The 23,431-nt window shown below is 40.4% G+C and overlaps 1 protein-coding gene across 2 annotated transcripts in view; it reads left to right on the top strand.

The window, feature by feature from the left end:
• The window catches only part of ARHGEF40 (Rho guanine nucleotide exchange factor 40), a 130,803-nt gene that overhangs the window by 76,000 nt on the left and 31,372 nt on the right, over nt 1–23,431 (top strand). For both annotated transcript variants that reach the window (XM_089687007.1, XM_089687005.1), the window contains exons 8-14: nt 1,358–1,465; nt 7,201–7,287; nt 9,886–10,013; nt 10,096–10,231; nt 16,439–16,647; nt 21,894–22,107; nt 22,313–22,399. In XM_089687007.1, the coding sequence (XP_089543133.1) occupies nt 1,358–1,465; nt 7,201–7,287; nt 9,886–10,013; nt 10,096–10,231; nt 16,439–16,647; nt 21,894–22,107; nt 22,313–22,399 (969 nt within the window). The remainder of the gene's footprint in view (nt 1–1,357; nt 1,466–7,200; nt 7,288–9,885; nt 10,014–10,095; nt 10,232–16,438; nt 16,648–21,893; nt 22,108–22,312; nt 22,400–23,431) is intronic.

Genomic DNA, 23,431 nt, shown 5'->3' with positions numbered 1-23,431 from the left:
TCCAGGGAAAAAAACGTGGGGTTCTATTTATAAAGGTTCTCACACAAAAATCACTGAACTTTTAGCCAACATATCTTTAGAACCTAAGTCAATTAGAATTGTGTGTGATTCCTCTTTAAAAGATGTGTGAAAAAATGTATAGACTCATAAGTGAACTGGTATGCATGTTCAACTATCTTGATTAAGGGTTGAGCACTTTTAGGGTCCATTCACACTGACATTGTAATACAGCCGCTGGTATGTGATGCGGTCCAGCGGGTTCACTCCTCTGTACTGCACTGTTCCCTTTTTTTGTTTGCTTTGTTAAACTTTATTGAAATTTCACACCGACATTTTATAAAGTTCAATTGGCTGCTGCGTGGTGTGAGGCCGTGATTTGCGCTGCAGAGCACTGAAAAAAAGAAGTGAATGCAGTACTTTATTTCAGCGCATCATGCCTGCTGGGAACATATTTTGCCTTGTCATGAAGTGGGTCTGGAATAACCACCCATTGGAGTCCCACTGCATGTGGTGTGAATAGACCCTTAGGGCATGATTATTATTTCAGGTACTTATATAGCGCCATCAATTTACGCAGCACTTTACATATATATATTGTACATTCACATCAGTCCCTAACCCTCAAGGAGCATACAATCTAAAGTCCCTAACCTACATTCATACATACACATACTAGGGCCAGTTTAAACAGGATCCAATTAACCTACCAGCATGTCTTTGGAGAGTGGGAGGAAACCGGAGTACCTGGAGAAAACCCATGCAGGCACAGGGACAACATGCAAACTCCAGGCATGTGGTGCCATGGTTGGGATTCAAACCAGCGACCCTAGTACTGCCAGGCGGAAGTGCTAACCATTTAGCCACTGTGCTGCCCATTTTATGTGTAGTTATACTTTCAGAGGGTGATTAACAGATAGCGAGTAGGCGATACATCCCCTTCTTACTGCCTGCTTTAACCGTTAAAATGCCAACTTGGCACGGTCCTATTTATTTCAGTGGGTCATGTTTGACATCAGTACTGGATACGACATGCCAGCTACGTTTTGCCGCAAAGCATCGCAGCCATGGCATGGGTACAATCTTGAGCAGCTGCTTTTCTGTGTTTAGGTAACTGGTTGAAGGGGCAGTAAAACCAAGACTCAACCACCTGCTTTTACCGCTCACAGCCTCCTATGTGAACAAGCCCTTATTTTATACTCAGTCTGATGGGTTAATATATGCATCAGAATAGCTTGTGTCATGTTTCTGTGCTCCCCTTGTATAACTGTATATGTATGTTAATTAGTTTACAAGTAAGATCTGGAATTAGCACATACTTTATTTATGTTGAATTCACTACTGTCTGTATTTCCTGCAGGTTGTGTTAGCATCAGAACTGACAAAGTATGTTGAGGCTGAAGAGCTCCCGGAGAGTCTTGGAGGAGAGAAGCCTTATGTGCACGCTGAGTGTGTGGGAAGCCAACGGGTGAGACGTAGAGCAGTGCACACATTGGATTTTATATGGGATGTATAGGATTTGTACAGATTAAACAGGCTCTATATAAATGTAACATTAGGTGTGGATATTCTACAGTAATGACCAGAACATTCACCAGAAATGGCTGAATGTTTCAAAGCTATGTTGACATATTCAACATAATTAAAACTGGAAAGGCAAAATGGGCTAGCCCTTTGACTCCCACCACCATCTCCAAGCTCTGCCTACCTGCTGTCAGTCATACCTGCACTCATCTTTTTGCTTTGTTTAAAGTAGAAGTATTCATCAAAGCTCTATTGGCCCTATTTCTTCTGTGGGTCAAAGGAGTGCACTTCACTCTGCTTTCCTGTGACCTGGATAAAGTCCGCTGTTGGCTGACTTCAATCAGGCAGTCCTAACTCTGGATGGAGCCAGCCACTCCTGCCCTCTGCACAGCCTGGCACTCTAGTGAGCACTGGAGGAGAACAGAGAGCCAGAGACTGACAGTCAATGGCTCAGTGCTCAGTGAAGACCAAGAACTGATTAATCAGCAGTCTTTGGCCTCAGTTTGCAGTCTAAAGGCGGCTGGTGACAGATTCAGCATTGGAGCCATGCTGAATCCACCTAGGTGAGTATGAATGTTTGTTTGGTTTAAATCCCACACTTCTCTTTTACCTGTTCACATGGGAAGAGAGAAATCAAGGCTCACCCTTTCCTAAAGTGTGTCCTGCCATGGAGCCTAGCTGTGTGTTTTCTTGCAGCCATTGGGTGCTGAAACTCAAATGCTTGGTTCCAGTTTCTCAGATGTTGCTTCTTCCTACTATGTTGACGTATTCAACAAATTAAAACTTGAAAGGCTAAATGGGCTAGCCCTTTGACTCCCAGCACCATCTCCTAGCTCTGCCTACCTGCTGTCAGTCATAACTGCACCCATCTATTTGTTTTGTTTAAAGGAGAAGTATTGTCAAAGCTCTATTGGCCCTATTTCTTCTGTGGGTCAAAGGAGTGCACTTCATTCTGCTCTCCTGTGACCTGGCTAAAGTCCGTTGTTGGCTGACGTCAATCAGGCAGTCCAGGCTCTGGCCAGAGCCAGCCACTCCTGCCCTCTGCACAGCTTGGCACTCTAGTGAGTGCTGGAGGAGAAGAACAGAAATCTGGCGACTGACACTCAATGGCTCTCTGCTCAATGAAGACAGAGAACTGATCAATCAGTTGTGTTTCGTCTCAGTTCTCAGTCTAAAGATGGCATGTGACAGATTCAGCATTGGAGCGAGTCTGCATCCATCTAGGTGACTATGAATGTTTGTTTGGTTTAAATCCCACACTTCTCTTTTACCTGTTCACATGGGAAGAGGGAAATTAAGGTCCACCCTTTCCTAAAGTGTGTCCTGCCATAGAGCCTAGCTGTGTGTTTTCTTCCAGCCATTGGGTGTTGAAACTCAAATGCTTGGTCCCAGTTTCTCAGATGGTGCTTCTTCCTACCAGTGAAAGTACCTTTACCAGAGATGCCACCAGGTACAACAATGTAAGCTGGCTCCAGAGTTTGACTCCCTTTCCTATTGGCAGAATTGGGCATTGAGCCATGCAGCTTAGGAGTATCTACAAAACCTTGGAAGAGAAAAGGCTTATGTTATATTTGCTGAGTGTATAAAATGATCGTAAAATGATAACAGATGAGGCAGAGCAGCCCTGACTTTGAGCTGTATATTGGTCATATGGGACTTGCACAGATTAAAGAGAGCGGTGTAGGAAACTGACATTAACCATCTCGGTCATCCCTTATACATCTCTTGACTGTAAAATACACCAGTGCTCAGTAAATCCAGATTTATGAATGGCTTGGTCAAAACCAGATGGTTTGTAACAAGGAACGAGGACAAAAATAACCAGACGGTCACATCTGGTCTGCTGAAGTATTTCTGGCTTCCAGGCATCCTTGAAAAAGCCTTGTGCATATTTTTAACTAAAAAGAGCACAAGTTTTTTGTTGATATTTAAACATTTAATATGTTTTTCTTCATAAACTTAAAAAAGAAGGTTTTCTTACAGATTCATAAAATCCTGATCTGTAAGCCTTGTTTTGCAGACAGGAAGATCCTACACGGGTGGGTGCGGAAGGCCAGACTTATTCAGCAGTGATTGATTACATGGGGGAGGGGAAACTGTGCGTCTTCCAAATACTCCCATTTCCTTTACTGCAGTTATACTTGTATATTTAACTCGCCCGAGTCACCCCCCCCCCCCCTTAAAAAAAGTTTTGTTTTTTTTTAACTCTCAGTCGCTTTTTTGTATTATGTTGCATGGATGGACCTGTGTATAAAACAGATTTTTTTCAGGATAGGAAGCAAAATGCAGTTGCCCAAAACAACTAATCTTTCACTGATCTGAGTCGAGAAAAGTGAAATCTGGTGGAAAGTTTTAATTACTTTTATAAAGTGCTGATCAATACATGCTTATTTATGTAAAATATGGAAGGGGCCTCTGAGAGTTGATTTTAGAAAAAATCTCTCAGGATGTGCAAAACCTGGCTGTTGTCAACAGGGGTGTCTAAATCACAATTCTGAGTGCACAGAATTACAAACCCTTTTGCAGGTAAGTCATTTCACATATATGAGGGTAAACTGTACATTCTGTCTGCTTGGGATATGGCTTTAAATAGGATTTTGCAGTCCATTTAATAATCCAAATTATCTTACATCTATATTAATGAAAAGTAGCACACATGAGCAAGAAAGTTCCTGTTGTTTTTATGACAGCTCAACATTGGTAAATTTGAATGTTGAAATAAAAGCTGCCCTTTAGTCTCTTAAACCAGGATAATAGTTATATTTCATGTAGAAATAATTTTAGGAGACAGCAGCCACAATCCAATTAAGAAAGTGATAGTCAACATGAAAGATGTGCAGTGTTTTATTGTACTTATTACAATACTTTTTTTTATCTATGTAGTTACAACTGTTCTTGCCAATTGTATTACAGCCTTGTGTGGTTTTGAGGAAAATGTGGTCTCTGTATTTTAGAAGCTTTTCAGTAGATGGGTTTATTCCATTATGAATGTATTCCATTCTTATGAAATGAGAAATAATAGCGGTGGTTATTCTGTTTGAAGCCACAAATGTGAGTGCTCTATAGCTAACTGGTGGCCCTCCAGCTGTTGCAAAACTACAAGTCCCATCATGCCTCTGCCTTTGGGAGACATGCTTGTAACTGTCATTCTTGTAATGCCTCATGGGACTTGTAGTTTGGCAACAGTTGGAGAGCCACCAGTTTGACACCCGTGCGCTATAGGATTGTATATTATACATCTCTAAAGCTGAACTCCAGGTAAACAGCATGTACACAGTTAAAAAAAATACATATATGAGTACTGCTTTACAAGCCATAAGGTCTGTAATTGTGTTAAACTGGTATTGTGATCCAGGCACCCTTCTGTGCCAGACAGCAGAGCTAGCCTTCACTTTTCTAGACTGCAAATAAAGTGTAATTCCAGGCAAACCCCAACTAAGTCTAAATCTACTCCCATCCTTATTCTAAGACTGTGCTATCTGTCTTGTAAAAGCAATGATGCCTGTACTTACCTATTCTAAAGCCACTCCGGTCCATTCACTTGAACAGCTTCCAGCTCTGGCTTCATTGTAGAGGAGGGACAGCCGATAACGGCTGCCCTATAGTAAGCCTATGGTTGATGTCATTGCCTGGGCTCTACAGCTGTTGTTGGCTGTCCCTCCTCTACACTGAAGCTGGTGCTGGAAGCCAATCTTGCGATCGGACCAGAGCCGTTTCAGAATAGATAAGTATAGACTTTTTACAGAGTAGATGGATTCTTAGAAAGGGGGTTGGAGTGGATTTAGGCTTAGTTAAGATCAGGGCTTTTTTTCAGCAGGACCGCATGGGAACACAGTTCTGGCACCTTTAGCACTGAATGTATGTAATGACAAGGGGTGCTGGGGTGTGCTGGAGGATCTGTTGTTTCTGGATTCTGGGGGATCTATTGTCACTGAAGGGGATCTATTTTTGTGTGGTGGTCTATTGTTTCTTGGAAGTTCTGTTGTTGCAGGTGGGGGAATCTGTTGTTGATGGGGGGTCAATTGTTGCTGGAAGGGATCTTCTGTTCAGGGATGGGTCTATTGCTGCTGGTTGCTGGAGAGTCTATTAATGCCGGCTGCTAGGAGTAGCTGCTTGGGGCCTATCGTTGATGGGGTGGTATTTTGTTTTGGGGATCCATTGTTGCTGTAGGAATCTATTGTTGCTGCGGAGGGGGGGGGTGGCTATTGCTGCTGGCTGCGGGGGAGCTATTTCTCTGCTTTTGTTATCATTAACAAATTCCATATAAAATTATTTAGCACGACAAAATGATACTTTGCTATGTATTCTCTAAAAGGAGCGGTACTGGGAGGTGGGTAGGGGGTGGAACCAAGTGACGGTGCTCGGAGGTGGGTAGGGGAAGGAGACAAGAAGAGGGGAGTTCCTGCACATATTTTTTTTAGAAAAAAGCCTTGGTTAGGATATATAGTGGTATCTCGGTTTACAAATTTAATGCGTTCTCTGGGACATTTCGTATTGCGAAAAATTTGTAAACTGAAACACGGTTTCCCATAGGAATGCATTGAAAACCAATTAATACATTCCGGAGGTCAGAAAAAAGTAAAAGAAAAGTCTTTTATTTGTTCAAAACTCTTTATAAAGTGCACTTTAAAGGCATAAACACTGTACAGGGATATGTTAAGAAATTTCCAAAATGGCTCCAAAACTCAATGCAAAATCCGTTCCAACACCTCCACACTCGACGCCACATGCTACCCACAGACTCCAGCATGCATGAAGGTGGTGCTATAAACCTCCCAGGTGCAATGCATCCTGCGGAAACTTGCTTCGTATTGCATAAAAAAATTGTAAACCGAGGCATTATTTTCAATGGATTTTCATTCGTAAACCAAAATTTACGTTAACCGAGGTGTTCGCAAACCGAGGTACCACTGTAACTGGAATTCCACTTTCAAGTATGTATAAACTCTAACATTAATATTTTCTTATTTACGCTCTTTGGTGTGTAAGGCCCCTTTCACACGAGCGTACCAATGGGGTCCACCTGTCCGTTTTTCAGGCAGAACTGATCGGTCCATCCATAGAGTTCTATGGACTGGTGGGTGTCAGTGGACAATAGTCCACTGACACCCGCCTGCATCTGATCCGATCCTGTACGCCAAAAACAGACGGATGGGGATCCGTTTCCCATCTGTCCAGGGGATCGGATGACAATTGGGTGGAAACGGACAGGTGGTCCGTTTCCATCCGACCATCCCATTGAAATCAGTGGGCAGAGGCAGCAGAGCGAACAGAGACCTGTCATCGGGAGATCGGGAGAAATCAGCGGAGAGATCCCCAACTGAGTAGCCGGATCATGCTGACGGATCTGTCCCATCTGAAAGGGGGCTTATATATACAATTGAAAGCATTTTAATATATCTCTTTAACAAATTTTAAATAAAATATGTTAAAAATGTTTATGCAACTTCATATTTACTACTCTTCCATTGCAAGGAAATTAGTGAAACATTTTTAAGTATTAAGTGATTTAAATTGTGTATACGTCCATTGATCATATGGTACTTAACTATAACCGTTATGAATCCAGGATGCTTTTAGGAAATGCTAATGTCTGCATTGTAACGTTAGTTATCTAGATATGGAAATATCACTCTGTCTTATACTATGTGTGACATTTGCTCTGCTCTCCTCCATCAGTCTCTCAGCAAGCTCCACACATTGTGCTGTGATGTACTTGAGTCTCTGGAGAAGGTCACACAAGAGGTCAAAGCTGACACCACAGAGGTTTGTCACCCGTAACAGATTGTTGGAATTTCATTTGATTGTCACTCTTTAAAGGGTCATTAAACCTAAAATTCAAGTGCAATTCTATAAAAACACTGTGCTAATATGCTGTCCGGGTATGTGAAAGTTATGATGGTTTATAACAACTCACTCACAATTAAAAAGGAGATATTTCCCTTCACAGACAGATTAAATGAAAAAAAAAGAGACTTTAACATTTTTCTGGATTTCTGCATGAATATGATTTGTTCTCAGCCATAGAAATAAATTAAAATAATCTTATTTATATAAACCCATAAAATTAACTGTTTTCCAAAACTACATTTAAAGAGTAACTCCACTTTTGTTGCAAAAAACAAATTCCGCTCTGGATGATCTGTGTACCTTGCAAGGATTTTAGCAAACATTGTTACAGATTCCTACCTTTTGTTATTCTGAAAAAATAGATGTTTGAGTGTCTGTGTCCATGTGCAGAGTGAAACTGTATGGGAGTGATTGTCAGCAGCTACACCTGCAGGGCATTAATGAGTAAATGGCAGGGTCTGCATCCCATTAGGCTAGGTTCACACCTATGCAGTTTGCATTTGACCCATTTCTGCATTGCGTTTTGCATTGTGTTTTGCGTTTTTGTACCTGCGTGTTTTACACGTTTTTTTTTTTTTCATTTTTTTTTTCTTGTTGCTAGGCAGATTTAAAACGCATCAAAAACATGGCAAAAATGCACTACATGCTTTTCTGTAGCATTCCATTGAAGTCTATAGAACCAAAAATGAAACTTTTTGCTTTCAAAAAAGTCCCTGACCCTTTCCAAAAAATGCACCGGGTGAAAACGTAGAGATGTGAACATAGAAAATCATGTTAAATGGACTGAATGCAAAATGCTGCAGAAAACGCTTAGGTGTGAACCTAGGGTTAGACATGAATATCTTACCAAAAATGACATTTTTGTTGCAGGGGATGCCACAAATCTTAATGCAGACTTCAATAAGTAAGCCATTAAGCCAATCACTTAAGCAGGAATTGACATTTTCAGGAGGCATTCTGTACACCATCTGTGTACAGAACACCTCCAGGTAGCCATATTGTATTGCATTTTACAGAAAATTACAGAGCTGCAGATTGAAATGGAAAGGTCATTTTTAATAACATTCAATTACACAATGACTTGCGTTGTAATTGTAAATGCTATATTATTATTATTTATTACAGGTACTTATATAACTCCATCAATATACGCAGCGCTTTACATATATATTGTACATTCACATCAGTCCCTAACCCTTGAGGGGTGTACAATCTAAGGTCCCTAACTTACATTCATACATACACATACTAGGACCAATTTAGACGGTCCAATTAACCTACCAGCATGTCTTTGAAGTGTAGGAGGAAACCAGAGTACCCGGAGGAAATTCACGCAGGCACAGGGAGAACATGCAAACTCTAAGCACGTGGTGCGGATTCAAACAAACGACCCTAGTGCTGCCAGGTGGAAGTGCTACCCATTTAGCCACTGTGCTGCCCTTATATTATTTTTATTTGCTAATTTTTTTCCTACAAAAGTGGAGATACCCTTTAAGGCATGCTCTTTGTACGGAATACCTCCAGGCAGCCATATTGCATTGCATTTTACAGAAAATTACAGCACTGCAGATTGAAAAGGAAAGGTAATTTTTAATAACATTCAATTACAATATGACTTGAGTTGCAATTGTAAACGCTATATTATATTTTTTATTTGCTAATTTGTTTTCCTACGAAAGTGAAGTTACCCTTGAAGGCATGCTGTGAATGATAGCTATCACAGCTGCTTGTGTTCTAAACCAAACTGTCAAGCCATCAAATGGCTGGGGTCATAACTGACCACATGTGTAGCACATGATAGTTGCAGACCAAACAGAGTATAAGATAGTTGCTTTCGTGCCCGTAAAGGATAGAAGGGGTTGGTTCCACGTAAAAGAGAAGTTTAGGATTATTTTTTTTTAATTATACTTACCTAGGTGGATCATTTTGTAAAGCACTGCGCAAACTATTGGCGCTATATAAATCCTGTATAATAGTAATAATGCAGCACTAATCAGATAGTATTGGGGGAGCAAACACTTTGGTGTTGATCTACTAAAGGCAAATAGGCTATTCACTTTGCAAGGAAAGTTGCAGAGCTTAATGACTTGGTGAAATTTCACCTTAAAACAAACACCCAATCATGTGCAAGGAAAATAAAAAAGGCAAATCAGCATTTTTGCTTGCACATGATAGGACAATGGAATGAGAGGACAATGGAAGTCGGCAGGACTTAATTTCATTCACTAAGTTCTTGGGGAAATTTCCTTGCAAAGTGAACAGTCTATTTGCCTTTAGTAAATTAAACTCTTTGCCCCATATCCGGTAGTTAATGTTTTCTATAGAACTACTGTAGTGCCAAGGGAAGGCAGCTGGGAACACTAAAATGGAAAGCATGGGAGGGCACATACTATTCGTACTGTATATGCTATTGCTGTAATGTAAAATAATAAGAGACTTGATTTGAAAAAAGGAGGATAAAACAAGAATACTATTATGTCCATGTGAAAATTATGGTTGGGTTATTTTTTTTAGGACATTAAGTGGTTAATTTCTCATCACCGAGAAGCCATGAAGAAAACGCTGACTGATGAAAGATTGCAGAAGTTGCAGAGAGATGGAGGCACTCTTGTTGCCAGACTCCAGAAGTCACCTTACTTGAGGTAAGCTCCAAATAGTCAACTTTTCTGTGACTTCTTGACACTAGCGGGAGGTAATAACTTTTCATTCCTTTGTGTGTGACAGATTATATGACCCAGTGACCTTTGGTTTATATGAGAGAGTAGATGAAGCTTTGCATAATCTGGTCCAGCTGTCAAATCAGAAACTGCAAGATCTTGAGGCAAGATTGCCACCACAAGACTGTCGAGACAGAAGTGAGGTAAGGTGATCACAATTCATATGTCTGGGAAGATCTAGAAAAAAAGGATTAATACACACACACATATATATATCTGCCTTTCTATCTGTCATCAACCATCATATATTAGGTTATGAAATGATTGTCATCTGCACCTACAATTTGGCAGAACAATATTGCAGTGCTGCTAAACAATTATAGCCTGCTTAAAGTGGTAGTAAACTCTTCTATAATAATTTTATAATACATATAATTATAAAGCTTACCTGTAGGTAAAATTAATATCTCCTAAACGTGCACCGTTTAGCAGATATTAGCCCTTTTTCATAGCCGGCGCATGTGCTGTGAAGGAACGGCGTACTTGTGCTGTTCCTTCAGAGCACTATGCTGTGGCCCAGGATAACGTCATCGCAGCTTGGCCAGAGCTCACGAACCCGGAAGGAAGACCAGGTGAAGATGGAAGCCCCAGGGAGCCATGACAGTGCTCCGCAGGAGGGCTTCGTTTCAAAGTAAGTCCTCATAATGTGCTAGTATGCAATGCATACTAGCACATTATGCCTTTACCTTGCAGTGTTTTTTTGGATGCGGTTTACTACCGCTTTAATAACATTGACGTTGAAACTGTGTACCTTGTAATATGTTTAGCATATTTTGTTATCTTCTAACAATGTTCTCTACATAAAGCAGAGCCTAACCCTCCTGTCCTATAGAGCCAAGGAAGCTGCCATCTTGGCCTATGTTTGATGTGCAGTTGCATTGATACTGCACATGTGATCAGGAATGACACCAGCCATTTGATGGTTTGACAGTTCGAGTGAGAGCACAAGCAACTGTGACATTTATCATTTATCACATGCCTTAGGAAACAGATAAAACAACGGGGTTTAATTTTGCTTTAACCACTTGGCGACCGCCTACCGCAGATATACCGCAGCAGAGCGGCATCGCTCCGCTGGATCACATACTGTACATGTACCTGATCTGGCTCTTCCAGATAGATGGTGTGTGCGCGCCTGCCGCCCTGGATATGCTGTCATTTTCTACAGCACAAGCTGATCAGCTGGTTCCAGCAAACGATGTATGGCTGAGACCCGCTGATCAGCTGAGCAAATGACAGAAGAGAGCCTTACAGACAAAAGTGATGTGCCATTTATTTTTTCCATGCAGGGAGTAAAAACTGGCACATTGCTTAGTAGAAACAGCACACAGAAAATATTGTTAGGCACACAGTTATGCCTTTGATTGCCCTTAGATATTAACCCCTTCCCAGCCAGTTAGTATAGTGACAGTGTATAGAATTAGTACTATTAGCACTGATCCCTGTATTAGGCCTGGTTCACACCTATGCGTGTTTCCTGTTGCAGTCTGCTGCAGGAAAAAAGTCCCTGACACTTTCCAAAAATGCAGCATTTGAAAACACATAGAGATTGTACGCCCCTTGAGAGTTAGGGACTGATGTGACTGTACAATATATATGTAAACCACTGTGTAAATTGACGGTGCTATGTAAGTACCTGAAATAATAAATAAATGTGAATGCGTCCCATAGGAAACCATGTTAAATGGACTGTAGTGAGTTTCTGCAAAACGTAAAAACACTAAAAACAGGTGTGAAACAGGCTTCAGTGTCACTGTAGATGTCAGTGTCATTTAGTTAGTTCCCACCCAGCATAGTTAGTATCTGATTGCCCACCGCACTATCACAGTCCCACTATAAGTCACTGATCTCCACCATTACTAGTATAAAAAGTAAATGAAAACAAATTCCAGCATATATATTATAGTTTGTAGATGCTATAACTTTTGAACAAACCAATCAATATACACCTATTGGGATTTTGTTTGCCAAAGACATGTAGCAAAATACATTTTGGCCTAAATTTGTGAAGAAATTTTATATTTTTAATTTTATTGGATCTATTTTATTGCAGAAAGTAAAAAAATATTGTTTTATTTAAAATGTTATATAATAAAAAAATAAAAGAAAACCCAGTGGTGATCAAATACCACCAAAAGAAAGCTCTATTTGTGTGAAAAAAATGATATAAATTTCATGTGGGTACAGTGTTGCATGGCATGCCAGGTTAAGTAATACAGTGCCCAATAGAAAAAAATGGCCTGGTCATGAAGGAGGTAAAACCTTCCGGAGCTCAAGTGGGTAATGAAGTATAGCAGGCATGATTTTGTGTATACTTTTTACACCATATCATTCTGACTGACAGCACAACTAATATAGAATCAGAATAGGCAAAGCCCACCAATGTCATGCCAACAACTTTCTAACATCCACATAGTGTTTAGTGCGTAGTACTTTTTATCAGTAAGTGTAAAATCCACCTTTCTTTTTTATCATAAACATGGTAAGTAGGATTAGGACTGTGTTTTATTAATTATTCCATTTTACAAGGTACATCTGTGACTGATATTTCCATCTTCCTGTTTATGAACATTTAATGTACTTGTAGGATTCTCAGAGTTTGCTTAATACCCTGAGACATGGTGACATGAAAATGGAAATATATGGGGAGTCAACAGAAGAGGTAACTTAAGTCCTACATTACATTTACTATATTATTACATTTACTATATTATATATATTATATAATTGGTAATTGAGTTTCTTTAGGCACAGACCCCAAAGTGAACCTCTTCATTGGCCATACAGGGAAAGTCAGTCGATAGACCAAATTCTGTTGATCAGACTCCGACACACACGGGCCGAGAGTCAGCTGGTTGCTGCTGAACCGGTCGACTTTTGGTACGTGCATAGCCATTTTAGTTACATGCTCCCATGTACCTAGAAGTAAAGGACATTTTTTTTCTCCCAAGAGCCAAAATTAGTTATAGGAAAATAAGTGAACCTGTTGCTGTTGCCATGCATAGACAAAGCACATGTTTGCTTTAAGGCACCTCACAGCCTCTCTCACTGATTGTGCTTAGACCATGTCTATGTTATACATATGTATATATATAGAAAAAAATAAGTCTGTGATTGCTGTACTTAAAATGTATTAAGGAAACAAAGTATATGTACAAAGAAAATCCAGAAAAAATGCAACTTGTTCCAATAATGTCATCAACAGTTTCAGACTATAATGTTAGCGCCCTTCCTCAGGCTACAACACACATAGATCTACAACACTGGCCATACAAGTATATATAGAAAAAGAACATATAAACCAGGAACCAATTAAGCAATCAATATATAAATAGCAATACAATTTTAATGAATTAATTTGTATCTCAAATCTCAGAGTGAAGGCTAACGAGATGTATTCACTCTCCTTCATTCTACGGAAGATATTCTGGTATTTACCTATTATTAAAAACATTTAAACAATTCAATAAACATAATATACAATCACATATATGTACAGAAAAATTAAGAATACATCTATGTATATATCATCAATGCATCACCATGTTAGTACAGCCAGAACCTGTTTTATGTAAGCAAAATAGTACCATGTTACCAGATGCTCCGTGCAATTTTTGGATATGCTGCTAGATATGCCATTGTTTAAAGGGTAAAAGTGAAACTATAAGTGGGTGTTTACATTCCCCATAGACACCCCACACTCAATCTCCAAATACCATGAATCAAATAAACCAAATAAAAATTAAAATGAATAAAAGAGATATGGCACCTTTCCTCCAAACTAAATTACTGCTTGCGGAGAACCATAACAACATTCACATAATACCAAAAATGAAATGCAAATATAGTGAATATTTTTATAGCTGCCCCTTTAAGAACAGGTGCGTTTCAGTTTTTTTGTAGCTGTCCCTTTAAGGGCACCTGGTGGTGCTCCCAATTGTGAAAGTGAAATTATAAGTTGGCACTTACACTCCCCATAGACACCCCGCACTCAATCTCCAAATGTCATGAACCAAAATAACAAAACCAATAAATGGTGCTACATGCTGTCCAACACCAATATGGAAATACTGTTTCTGTGCCACCAAATCTTCCCAAAGTGCTTCACCTCCTGTGTCACCACAATGCACTCACCAAAGATCCATGACCTTCTAATTTGTAAGAAAAGGTCATAAAGCACTGTTAGCCCCAGATGCTCTCCAACTGCTGTTCTTCACTTTTCCTCCAATCATCACTTGTCTTATGTACTTGATGTATCTTAATGCATCATTGATTGGCGCTGCACTGACTAGAATCCCAATGAACTCCTACAGCATTCTTCCCACTGACTGGTCTAGGGATTGGAACTCATGACCTCACACTTACAAGCCGTTGGTTCCTGGTAGCTTCCTCAGGATGCCACACGGTGAAACATGTAGAGACTGCTTACAGTTGTTATATCTGGCCAAATCTCTACACCACTTCCGGTTTCTGGTATTTGGAATGCACGCTGAGGTCCAGGAAGTGGAACGGTGGTGCACAGATGCTGACTGTATTGGTGCTGAGATAATGGGCACCACATTTTGTAAGTATAACATTTTAATACTTTTTATTGCCAAGTTTTAATTAAATACTGCACAATGAGAGACTCTGCTTTTGTGGTCCTTGGGTGACATTGATGAAGAGACATTGGGTACATAGGATAAGTGATGAGAAAAAGTGAGGAACAGCAGTTGGATTTCATATGGGGCTAACCAGCTCTTTATGACCTTTTCTTACAAATAAAAGGGTCATGGATCTATGGTGAGTGCATTGTGGTGACATAGGAGGTGAAGCACTTTGGGAACATTCGGTGGCACAGAAACAGTATTTCCATATTGGTGTTGGACAGCATGTAGCAGCATTTATTGTTTATATCATTTTGGCTTATGGTGTTTTAGAGATTGAGTGTGGGGGGGGGGGTGTCTATGGGGAGTGTAAGTGCCCACTTATAGTTTCACTTGCACATTGTTTAAAGGGTGCCTGCTTCTGGGGCCCATTAATCACTCCTTCCTGACTTTAATTACTCAAGTGTAACTAATCCTTTTCCACTGGAAAAACAGATTTTGTTCGGCAAGGAATAAATAATCTGCTGTGCATTCTACTTTTCTGATTGACAGCTGTCGGTCAGGAGCTTTGTGGCGTCACATAGTAATAAGCTTTATATGTGGTAATTTGACTTCGCAGCCACTTCTGCTGAAGCTGAGCAAAGTAAAAAAGGAACATGGAACAAACAATATGCACCAAGCTGGATGAAGTCTGTTGTGGCACAGGGTGCACTGCAGAAATATCACGCAATGGTTGTAAATTTAGGTTGAAAACGCTGACATCTACAAATAGAATGTGGTTGTAATGATGGTTAGTAAGAACACACAACATGCAATAAATAGTATGAGGGTCCATGAACTGCAGGTGTTTGAAAAAAATGCAGGAACCACTGGCAGAAAATGAAGCATAAAAAATGCTCATAGTGGCTCTTATTGTAGAAGAGTTTAGGAGAGTTTATGGGCATTTTGCTTTTTTTTCCAAAACATTCCTCTCTGCTCATTTTTCACTATAATCAATGTACACTTGAAAATGCTGAACGCTCCTCAGCGCCACGTTTATGCGCATTTAGGTATGTCAGGTATTTATTCTGCCTGAAAGCACCTCTCAAAATGCACTTCTCCACTGAAAATACATCTCTGCAAATATGCCTGTAAATGCCCAAATGTGCATGGACAAATTGGCTAACATAGAGTTGCTTATACAAGGGCAATAACCAGGGGCAGACTGACAACTCATGGGGCACCCGGGCAATAGGGGATCATGGGGCCCCTATGTCCTTGCCTGAACTCAAAAACGCCTATGAAAAAGGTACCAGGGGCATCTCATGGGGCCCCCTACTGACCCCAGGCCCTCGGGCAGTGCCCTAGTTTCCAAATGGTCAGTCTGTCCCTGGCAATAACTATATATCAACAATTCTCATGAATGAGTCCTGAAATTGTATTTTGCTGTCACTGTGCAGCACTACCTTGTAACACATGATACAGTTAGCTATGAGGTTATATTCTGTAAAACCTCTGTATGATAGACGCACCATTATATAACATTTAATACAAGAATCATTATTTGAAATAGCTATTCATGTAACTGCTCTCCAAGAGCTAGAAAATTATTTTTTGTGTTTAAGAGTGAAAGGTTTATTAGTTTTTATTTCATTCTTTCATTTTTAGTTATATGTGAGATTTCAGCATCCTGAAACAGATAAGCTAAACAAGACACATTCACTCAATATTCATACAGTAAGACTATGTAATGATTTGCTTATAACTTTTGCTGTTTTTTTATAGACACAAACATTGGAGGAGTATCGTGTGCCATTTTTAGAACCAAATGGTCGCAAGTCAGAGGTTGGTGTCAGGATCCGTGGTCTAGAGGTCAGTAGTCGAGAGCTGGCGGACCGTACCTGCAGCCCTCCTCGTGGTCATGTTCTTAGCAGAGGTGATGGGAGAGGACCAGATGCCCCTTGGGGGGGTATTCCAAAACCAGAGGGAAGAAGGTGAGCTTGCACCTCACTAAATATTGATGACAAAATTGCAATAAGTCTGTACAGACCTTTCTCTGTTGTATGCATGTATGAATTATTTTTATTATACTGGATTTATATAGTGGAAGCAGTTTTTGCAGCAATTTACAAAATGGAGGGAGACTGTATGGTTAGAATACAATTCAATACTATTATCGAATATAATTAATTTAATTGTTGCTAGCCTTTTCCGCAGTGTTATCAGTTAATGATGCCGTTATACTATCTACTTTAATTGATGGCTAACTTAGTACAGTGCACTACTACTTCTTTTCCACATCACTTTGCTTCCTATTACAAGGTGGGCTGTAGCATTGCTTACAATGCTTACAATGTAAGATCATTGTGCCCAGATAAGTATTTTTTAAATGAATAGAATATTTGTGCCACCAAACAGTTTTTATACCCATCATTTCAGCAGTAATTTTCTGGGATGAGTTGCCAGTCACAACACACCACATGGTGTTAGCAGTTCACAGCTGTAGGAGCTATGCAACACATCTGAAGTATGTGCCTCTTAACAACTAAAGATAAAATATTTATCTAGTGGATTCCGCCCTGATAAGGAGCTGCATAGGCAATTTCTTTCATTTAACCGTTCATTTGTTGAAGTTGAAATGCTTTCTCAGGATTTGACATACGTTTCGCCCCAGTCTGGATTTTAGAAAGCCCCTTTGAAAACATATGAAAACATGTTGCTGTTTCAGTTTGTGTGGTCAGAAAGATGGAAATATTATAGCCACTCCAGCCAAAATCCTTATTTATAGCAACCCCTTTTTTTTACTGTAAGTCCTAGTGTGACCATACATAGTTATAGCCCCCTTGGTATTTATCAAAAGGGTTAGGCCTCATGCACACTGGGTTTAAATAATGCTGCTTTTACAGGCGTTTGGCGTTTTTTACATTTTTTTTCAGCCTGTAAAAGCTATTCTTTGTTAGCCTATATGTCCATGCACACATAGGCAATTACAGGTGTATTAGAAAAGAAGCGTTTACAGGCTGAAAAAATAATGCATCAAAATTGCATTTAGGAGAAGAGCTTGACGTGCCTAAACACACAGTGTTGTATTTAGGTTTTGTGCTGCCCTAGGCAACACAAAAATTGGTGCACCCCCCTCAGAAAGAGCCTGACATTGACCAAGAACACTCCTGCCCTCCACCCGAGCCTTCAACTACCACTGCCCCCCATACACCAGCCACCATCCCCCACTCACCTTCACAGCTCCGGACATCCCTGGGAATGAGAGTCAGGCTGTGCATACACCGTCATGAAACCCAAAGCATCTCTCGGAACCCACCAGGTCCCCATGCCGTGTTTGTCCCTTCTTCCGTCCCTTCTTCCAAGGGGCAGTGCTGCCCGCCTTGAAAAATGCCGCCCTAGGCAAATGCCTTGTGGTAAATACACCCCTGTAAACACATGTGGGGCAGCACAGTGGCTAAATGGGTAGCACTTCCGCCTGGCAGTACTAGGACTGTTGGTTGGAATCCCAACCATGGCACCACCAGCCTGGAGTCTGCATGTTCTCCCTGTGCCTGTGTGGGTTTCCTCCGGGTACCCCGGTTTCCTTCCACACTTCAAAGACAAGCTGGTAGGTTAAATGGATCCTGTCTAAATTGGCCTTAATATGTGTATGAAGGTAAGTTAGGGACCTTAGATTGTATACCCCTTGAGGGTTAGGGAATGATGTGAATGTACAATATATATGTAAAGTGCTGTGTAAATTGACGGCGCTATATAAGTACTTGTAATAAATAAGTAAATAAAAATAAATGTAAATATAGCTAAACACTAGGTGCATTTGAGCATTAATGCATTCCAATAGTCTGAAACAATTCATATTCTTGCCAATGGAATCCATAAGCCACTTTTCTCCTGACAGGAGCTCTGGCATTCAGAGGAGAAATACAAACACCCAGTGTGCATGAGGCCTATGAGCAAAACTAACTGTTGTATTGTGCAGATTCCAATACAATGACACACCTTCCTGAATAGGAATAGTAATTGGTACCACATCAAAGGATGGCATACAAACACAGTTTGTGACAGCATTGAGCTTTCTGCTCCTGTCCATTGAAAGCTGAAATCCAGGCCAATAGAAAACACACAAATCAATTGGGCTTTGTATTTATTAATGCCTGCATAAAGACCTATAATCCCCTGTACTGCAAAGCTTAGACTGGAGAAGCAGCACAAGCAAAGCTGTGCTTCAATATTAAGGCACCTGTTATAGGAGAAAAGAAAAGATTGGCAGACAGCTACGCTTATCAGTCTTTCCCGGTCCATTTGCAGGCTGGGGGAGGGCTAAGGATCTGTGCTAATACGTACATGGATCAAAATTCAGGCGGTTCAGCATGGACTGGCTGAATTTCGACCAATATATGGCGGGCTGCTTGTACAGAAGTCTGTATACCAATCGACTTCTGCACAACCAGCCTGTTGGGTTTTTCCCAAATGATCTGTGCTGCTGGCTATAGCCGGCTGCACTGATCAGTGTATTCTCAGAGGGGGTGAAGTCTCCCTGCTGTTAGAATACAATAAATCAGAGTGATTCCCTATCCAAATCAAGTGTGTGGATGAAGGAATTAGTTATTTTTTTTCTTTCTACCCACTGGTTGAACGAAAAAAACTGCAGCAAAGGAAAATTAGGTGTTTTGCCCTGCTGGACAGGGTTGTGCTATCTGGCACAGCTGTGTAAACCTCTCAACTGGATGGAGAGAAATAAAAATCATTTGGCAGGTAAAGCAGCTCCCATGTAGCTGTTTGCCTGGAAGTGAACCTGAGACTTTTTTTTTTTTTCGATCAGCGTGGAGCTGCATAAAGGCAGCCTATACAAAATAATAGAGACTTAGTGGCTGTACAGACTCACCCACACAGCCTAGTTTGACAGGTACACAGGGGCTGTACACCTGTTCCTGCCTACCTGTCAAAGTATGCTGTGCAGGTGAGTCGAAACAGACACCACATCTTCACATACTTATATAGGCTGCCTGAAAACAGCTCCCTATTAGTTCAAAAAGCTAAACAGATAGCTTTTCACACTGTTTGGTTCTCTTCATCTGTGTGAATGAGCCTTTAAACACACTCTCATTGCCATCAGACGCTATAGGCATTGTTGGGAAATTCTTCCTCAAAGTTTACAACAGAAACACTGAGAACTTAGTTACTCTACGTTTATTTTGAACTTAACAGCTTGCTAGCCTTCTGATGTAAACAAACAGATAGCTGGTGTTTGTAAATTGTTAGAAATGGACTGAAACCCAACTGACCTCTAATATGATCTTTGAGGATGAACTATATCAAGATTCATGTAGCTAGAAAGGTCAGTGAGGGCTTCGTTTAAAGCTCTTTACTGTTTGTTCAGAATATGCAAAAACGTCAGTGTCCATAGTCTAGCACAAGTACACTTAAAGGTTAATTTATGTAACAGTAAGCCACAAGGGTATATAATGTGAGCACACCTCTCAGGCAATATAGGCTCAACAGACAACCTAATTCTGCTTTATCTGAGATATAACAATCCTCATACTGCTCATAACACTTTTGTGACACTTCTGTTGGCTACATTCTACTTAGAATTGACAGTCCTTACATTGCTAGTTCTGCATGGATGGAGGATTAGCTGTGGAAGTTCACATTGCACTCTGCTAAGGTCACAGAAGTTCCATAGTTCTGGCATACACAGCCATTTCAACATTACACCACAACTATGCATCACCCACTGCAGGCACACAACCACACAAAGGCCACTACACTTGGCACTCAGTCACTGCTCCAGGGTTCCCATCACTCCCGCACAACAATCCAAGGCCAGGAATTCTTGTAAAATATGAAAGTCCCTCTCTTGCAGCTATATGTTGCAATTTCAGAACGGGAACTCCAAGCCCCTTGCTCACAGGACTGTAATATAAATCCAACCTGAGTTCAGAATAGTGCTCAGGATCTCAAAATCAGCAAATAGTCAATAGTCCCTCAGAACTAAATGCCAGTGGCAAATGTAAAACAGGTAGGATCAAGGCTGGCAAAATAAATTATTATTCTTGACAGAAAAAAAGTTCAGTAATAATAAGACATAACACTATTCATGCTTTTAAACAAGATGCGTAAACTAGCAGCACTATATACTGTAAGTACCTGTAATAAAATAAATAATAAAGTGTAAGAAGTCATCAGCACTCCAAAATATGCATTTCTAAGATTTATTGTGACTATATCATTTCATAGTGGTCAATGGCAATGTTTAAGGGCCTCAGTTACTGGGTCACCCTGAGAAATGGGATCCTGTGAGCCCCTGAAATATTGGCAGGTTGACTATTGTGACATGATATATTCACAATAAATTGTGGAATGCATCTTTTAGAGTGCTGGTAACTCTTTGGTTATACAGCATTACAAGCACCCCCTCTTCTAGTTATATTTGATCCAAGCCGTGTCAGGACTGTGCAGCTCCATCTATGATATTTGTAAATATTTGTGCATCCACAGGCCATACGGTAGATTTTCCAACAAATCATACTCCTAGGAAATCTGCATATGCCAGATATGTATGTAATATATCTTAGATATATCACATCACATTATCAGACATGTGTATGTATGTATGTGCCAATTGGCACTGATGAATCCTGTAGTCCTGTTTAACATTTTTATGTTGTATGTAATCCTTATGCACACTGGACGTTTTCTAAAGTCTCGTAGACTCTTTCCTCCTGGCAGCAGCGTATTGCAAAAAAACTGCTGATGCTTGTAAAAGTGTGCAACACTTTTTACCCACGTCAAGCGTTTGGGAATTATTTCAGTTCATTGGCCAGAATAGCGTTTGGACATTAATTCAGTTCATTGGCCAGAATAAAGTATTTATACTGGCTATTAAAATGAAAAAACGCTCAAGTGCTAAACGCGTCTATCGTTAATACTCGTCTACATGTGTTTACACGCATTTGCAAGCATCTAGCGTTTTTTCTGCCCAAACTCTGCTGCTCCTGGATGCACTGGCAGTGGGTTTTTTTCCTGCCTCTAAACTCTCCTGTCACTAAATGCTGATGAAAGCCTATGTGTGTATGGACACATATGCTAACATGCTGGGGAGTTTAGAGGCAGGAAAAAAAAACGCCAGACACCCCTAGAAGCGGCTGTAAAACATCCAGTGTGCATGAGGCCTTATATGTGAATGTGTGTGTGCTTTTGATTTCATTTGGTTTTACCTATGTATTCATGCCAGGTCTCCACAACGTTTGCTGTTAGACCTCCTTTGCTCTGAGCGGAGTTACGTGCAGTCTTTGCGTCGGTCTCTGGAGGTCAGAGGATCATGTCCGGCAGGCCTGGCACTCAGAGGCAACCTGGAGCAGCTCCTCAACTTCCATACTCACTTCCTGAGAGACCTCCAGAACTGTGTGCCTCACCCCTTCACTGTGTCATACTGTTTCCTGCAACATGTAAGTCTGGTCCACTGGATCCGAATGTATCTGCCTCACAGCTGTGCTCCCACATTGCACAATTTGTCTGCAGTAATACTCATGTGATAACAGTGGTCTGATTAATGTAGCAAAAGAAAAACATTTCACTACTTGTGCTAGTCTGAATATATCTTTTTTTTTTTACTGGCGGTGAAAGCCACATCTGTTGTCTCATGTATTTTAGGCTGACCAGTTACGTTTATACTCCCTGTATGTGAAGAACAGACAGAAGGTTGAGCTGTTCCTTCCATCCCCCAGCGGCAGTTTAAAGGTGAGTCATAGGGAAACTTTGTGAGAGGATTAAAACTCTTTGTGGCTTTTCTGTATGTGCTGGAAGTGAATTGATGTCCTTGTTTAAAGGAATAGCCCTGAGCTTTATTTATCCAGAATAAATGAATGGATAATCAAAACGAAGGATCTTCACTTTAAATATCTAAAACTGACCACACTGCAGAAAAGTGGTTTGCTGTTATCCGTCAGTGTCCAAAGGGTGGTGATTAATGGCATATTTTCAGAATTGTCTGGAGTTGTGAGCGGGTACCTCAGGGCTCTGTCCTGGCACCAATTCTGTTTAACTTGTTCATAAACAATACAGAGGTTTCAATAACCTCAGTTATAAGTACCTTAGATTAGATAAATTGACGGCGCTATATAAGTACCTGAAATAAATAAATAAGCCACAACTTCAAACATTAAACTTATTCTCCCTGAAGAAGATATTCTTAAAAGGGGATATGATCACAATATAGAAATCTCTGAATTGTGACTCTATCATTGGGTGGAAACTATTTAACCTAAGGTCTCTAAAGAAGACACACAGCCACACAAAGAAGCTGGATGAGAAGCAGTTCAGTCTCAAACCGTGTAATGGGTTCTTTACTGTTAGAGCAGTAAGGATGTGGAATTCCCTTTCATAGTCGGTGGTGTTGGCAGGGAGTGCACATAAATTCAAAAAACGTTTTAGATGTATTTCTTAGCAAGTGCAATGTACAGGCATAATGGACTTGTGTCTTCATTCAACCTTACCAATCATGAAACCTTGGTTGGATTATGTCTCCTATCCTTTTTATTTCTTACAGAGCTAGCAAAATCCTTAGCACCAGATTATATGAACAATACAAGAGTAACTGCCCTTAAAGGAGCATACAATGTAAATTGCCAACCAAATGCTACATACAATCTCCCAGCTTTAGGATAAAAAAAAAACAGTTAAACCTACAATATGTTTTTGTGTGGAAGCTTGGAGAAAACTCAAAACATGATCTGTATTTAGAAGAAAAAGACAATGCGGAAACATGGGATT

The sequence above is a fragment of the Staurois parvus genome, unplaced genomic scaffold (assembly GCF_062004578.1).
Source record: "Staurois parvus isolate SC_StPar_1 unplaced genomic scaffold, SC_StPar_1.0 ptg000415l, whole genome shotgun sequence".
NCBI classification, from domain to species: Eukaryota; Metazoa; Chordata; class Amphibia; order Anura; family Ranidae; genus Staurois; species Staurois parvus.
The sequence above is the reverse complement of the archived record's forward strand: the minus strand, read 5'-3'. Positions and strand labels throughout refer to the sequence as shown.